The sequence below is a fragment of the Poecilia reticulata genome, linkage group LG21 (genome assembly GCF_000633615.1).
Source record: "Poecilia reticulata strain Guanapo linkage group LG21, Guppy_female_1.0+MT, whole genome shotgun sequence".
Classification (NCBI taxonomy): domain Eukaryota; kingdom Metazoa; phylum Chordata; class Actinopteri; order Cyprinodontiformes; family Poeciliidae; genus Poecilia; species Poecilia reticulata.
In genome coordinates this window covers 452,818-456,658 of record NC_024351.1, presented here as the reverse complement: position 1 = coordinate 456,658, position 3,841 = coordinate 452,818, and the positions used below count along the sequence as shown (strand labels likewise).

The 3,841-nt window shown below is 50.8% G+C and overlaps 2 protein-coding genes across 3 annotated transcripts in view; one reads left to right on the top strand and one right to left on the bottom strand.

The window, feature by feature from the left end:
- Positions 1–1,101, top strand: part of xrn2 (5'-3' exoribonuclease 2) — a 19,074-nt gene extending 17,973 nt beyond the window's left edge. The window contains exons 30-31 of one of the 2 annotated variants that reach the window (XM_008396956.2): positions 103–283; positions 885–1,101. In XM_008396956.2, coding sequence (XP_008395178.1) covers positions 103–283; positions 885–938 — 235 coding nt within the window. In that variant the 3' untranslated portion in view covers positions 939–1,101. Of the gene's footprint in view, positions 1–102; positions 723–884 lie in introns of those variants that run through there. The other variant, XM_008396954.2, reaches the window with a different exon arrangement.
- A 15-nt stretch (positions 1,102–1,116) lies between these two features.
- Positions 1,117–3,841, bottom strand: part of nkx2.4b (NK2 homeobox 4b) — a 19,006-nt gene continuing 16,281 nt past the window's right edge. The window contains exons 2-3 of the mRNA XM_017302092.1: positions 2,605–3,084; positions 1,117–2,055 (exon numbers count right to left, since the gene is read on the bottom strand). Of these exons, the coding sequence (XP_017157581.1) occupies positions 1,430–2,055; positions 2,605–3,084 (1,106 nt within the window). The 3' untranslated portion in view covers positions 1,117–1,429. The remainder of the gene's footprint in view (positions 2,056–2,604; positions 3,085–3,841) is intronic.

Sequence of the window (3,841 nt, the reverse complement as noted above, 5' to 3'; positions counted from 1 at the left end):
GGAGTTAGCCGGAGCTATCGGGAGTTAACCGGAGCTAGCCGGAGCTATCGGGAGTTAACCGGAGCTAGCCGAAGCTAACCGGCTGAACGTTGGTGTGTGCAGGCAGCAGCAGCAGCCGTTCCGCGGCGGGGGCCAAGGCTGGGACCGGGCCCTCCAGGCTCAGCAGTCTGCGTACCAGCAGAACCTGAGCCGCGGCGGGGTTGGACCGGGCGGCTACCAGCAGCGCTACGACCAGCGCCGGGAAGACTGGGGCGATCGCCGTGACAACCGGGGCCAGCAGCAGGTAAACATCTGGAAACCTCTGGGATCAGATGGATCCAGTTTGACTCTGGTTCTGACCCAGTTCTGCTCATCACATCCCGACGGGCCAGTCAGATCAGAACCACTTTGATTTTTCTGGATTTTCATCTTTTAAAAAACGGAAAAATCAATGTGAAACTTTAAATAAGTTTATTTAAAGTTCGGACTAAAATTAGTGATATTTTCAGATCTTTGCCGTTTGAATCTCCCTGCAGTCCGATCAGCCGAGTGGCTTCAATTTAGCGGCGCTCCAGTTTAAACTGGCAGAATCCTAGTTTGACCAAGGAAGTCCAGTTGATCAGAACCGGATCCGGACCCAGTCTGGGTTTCATCGGTGACATCAGAACCAAGTTAATCATCAATCCGTTTTCCTGCTTTTATTATCATCCAGATTTTCCCATCGGACAAAATATCTTTGGGAAGTTTTTTCCTCAACTGATCAAAATCAAAATAATCCCTCTTTTGGAATGAAAATGTTATTTTTTAAATGTGTTTAAAACGATTTAAACGGTTTTTCTGTCGTTTTAAAGGAAAATGTGATTTTTTTTCCCGGTCGGAATGAAAACGGTTTCTTTGTTTTCCAGGCCAGAGGATTCCCTCTTCCTCCTCCATCCAGACACATCGGCTGGAATAACTGAATTTTCCAGGATGGGAAATTTTTTTAATGTTTTAATTTTCTCTGTACAATATTTTGATCTTTGTAAAACCAGCTTGTAAAACGTGATGTAGAAGTTTTGTTTCTGAGAGAAAATAGTGGAATAAAACATGTTGCTGGGATTAAATGTCTTTTTTCTCATTTTATTTACATTCAGTTCATTGAGACAAAGGAAATAATTTTAAATAAAATAAAAATCCATTTTTTACATGAAATATTCCGTTTTCAAAAGGAAACAGTCATGCCTGAACGGAACCACAGCAGTTCTGGAACCAGGTTATCAGCAGACCGGACCGGTGAGCCGGAACTCAGGAATATTCCTTTAAATCCAGGAGGAAGTTCTGGTCCGGTTCGGTTTGATTTCCATCCCGCTGGAAGTCGAGTCTCTGCATGAAGGAGGTTTTACGCGCGGAAATGAAAACTGGATCATTTTCCCTGTTGCGGGGTCGGGAATGTTCTGCAGTTTTCCCGGTTCTACCAGGTTCGGCCGTACAGTAAATTGGACCCGAGCATGCTGCTGGTGTACTCGATGAGCGCCGCGTCCGTCTGCGTCAGGTTGATGTGCGGCTGCAGGCCGAGCGGCGGGCTGGGGCACAGATCCTCCGGCTGCTCTGGGGAGGACCGCTGGTTCTGGTTCTGGTTCTGGTCGGCTACCGCGTCAGCAGAGCCGGGCTGGCGGGTCCCGGTGTGGCTCGGTTCGCCCCGGCAGCTCCTCTCTGCCTTGGAGAGGAGCGGGGACCCGGCGGAGGAGCGGCGGGAGGCCGCGCTCTGGCCGCCGGCCTCCTGCTGCTGCTGGGCGGCCTTGTCCTTGGCCTGCCGCTTCAGCTTGTATCGGTGGTTCTGGAACCAGATCTTGACCTGGTTCGGGCTGAGCTGGATGAGGCCGGCCAGGTGCTCCCGCTCCGGGGCGGACAGGTACTTCTGCTGCTTGAAGCGCCGCTCCAGCTCGAACACCTGCGCCTGGGAGAAAAGGACCCGCCGCTTGCGGCGCGGCGCGGCGTGGAGCGACAGCAGCGGCTTGGCGCCGGGCTCCATGCCGGCCAGGCCGCCCACCATCCCGGGGAGGCTCACCGCGCCCGGGGCGCCCATCAGCCTGGAGACTGGGAGAGACCGAGTTAAAAACCAACCTGGAAAAACCCGCCAGTCATAAATAAAAAATATTTATAGTTAATTTTACTTTTATTCTAGTTTCTTTATTCTCTAAATAATGAAAACTTATAAACACATTTAAATGTTTATAAAATGTATTGAAAGAAAATGATCAAAATTGCAACGAAATTCGATCCTTTAAACAGATTAAAAAGTAATTTAGACTTTTATCTGCAATCCGACTAAAACTCAAAAGTTTAAAGTAAAATTCATTTTCTTTACATGAAATTATTTTTAGCTCAATTCATAAAAATGAGACTATTTTAATAAAACTAAACCCAAACTATTAAACTCAGTTTAATTCTCAGCTGCAATTCACAACAAATGTTTCAAGGTTTTTACAAAAATACAATCATTTCGATTTAATCATCCAAAAATCCAAAATGTCCCCAGCTATAAAACTAATTAAAGTAGAATAAAAGTTTAAATCTCAGCAGCCTGACTGGACACGGAACCAGTTCGCACTAAATAAATCAAGGACCGGTTCGGGCCGGACTCACTGCTCGGGTAGCGGGGCTGCGGGCCGCCGTACCAGGCGGCGGGCCCTCCGCTCCGCCCCGGCTCCGGGAGCAGCTCCCCGCCGCCGCCGAACCCCGCCGCGGCCCCGGAGAACTGCGGCACCCCGGGGGGAGCGTGGTAGGCGGGCCCGGGGCCCAGAGCTGAGGAAGAGGAGGGAGCGGGCAGGTGATGATGGTGGTGGTGGTACAGGTGGTTCTGGTTCTGGGTCCCAGGCTGCCGGTAGGCCCCCAGCGGGCCGGGCTCCATCCCTCCGAACCGGCGGTACGCCTCCTCCATCGGGCTCAGGATGTCTGTGACTGAGTACGGCGTGGACAGCTTCGGGCTCATGGACAAGCTGCGCGGTCCGGTCCGGTTCGGTTCGGTTCGGCTCTGTGCTGGATGCTGGTCCGCCTCCCTCTCGCGGGCCCCGTCCCGGTGGGGGCGGAGTGACGGAGAGGTTCGGTTCGACTCTTCAGAACTTTCTCAGATCTGCAGCAGGAAACCGCGCAGCACGTGCAGCTTTCACCTGTTCAGGTTTCAGCGACGCGGGGCGCGTGAAGAAGCGCGTGCACGAGGCGCGTTCATGTGGAAAACCACATGACGTTTCACCTGTTGCAGGGAACACTGGTCCAGATGCTCGGAACCAGAACCAGGGGTTCTGCCGCATGCAGCGGATTTTCTGCTATGGAGTGAAAATGGTCTCAATACCTGTGTGTGTAAAAATATCTGTGTGTGTGTAATAACTGGATTTGTAAACCTTAAAACTAAAATAAACCTTCTCCTACACATGTTGATAAAGTACACACATCACCTGGTTCACACTAAACTGCATTCACACACAGATCCGGTTCCGAGTGAACAAATATTTCTGACTCTTTTCACGCTTCGCTCCCAGATGTGTGTAGATGGTGCGTTTACATGCTAGTAAAAGCTGGGACATCTGAGCTTTGCTCGTGTTTTTATCCTCTGAACGTTTCTCACTGAGCCGAAGTGGCAAATACGTTAGTTGGTGGAAAACGGTAGATCTCAGCACTTCCTTATAATATCCTAAAMTTATTTATAGACATATTGTGCGTTTTTGAGCGGACAGGAGACCAAGTGGTCTGAAAAACGACCACTAGGTGGCGGAATGGTTCGCTGGCCGGAGAAATAGGCAGGAAAACCCAGAAGCAGACGGAGCGTCCCGGTGGTCTGTACGGAGCGTCCCGGTGGTCTGGACGGAGCGTCCCGGTGGTCTGT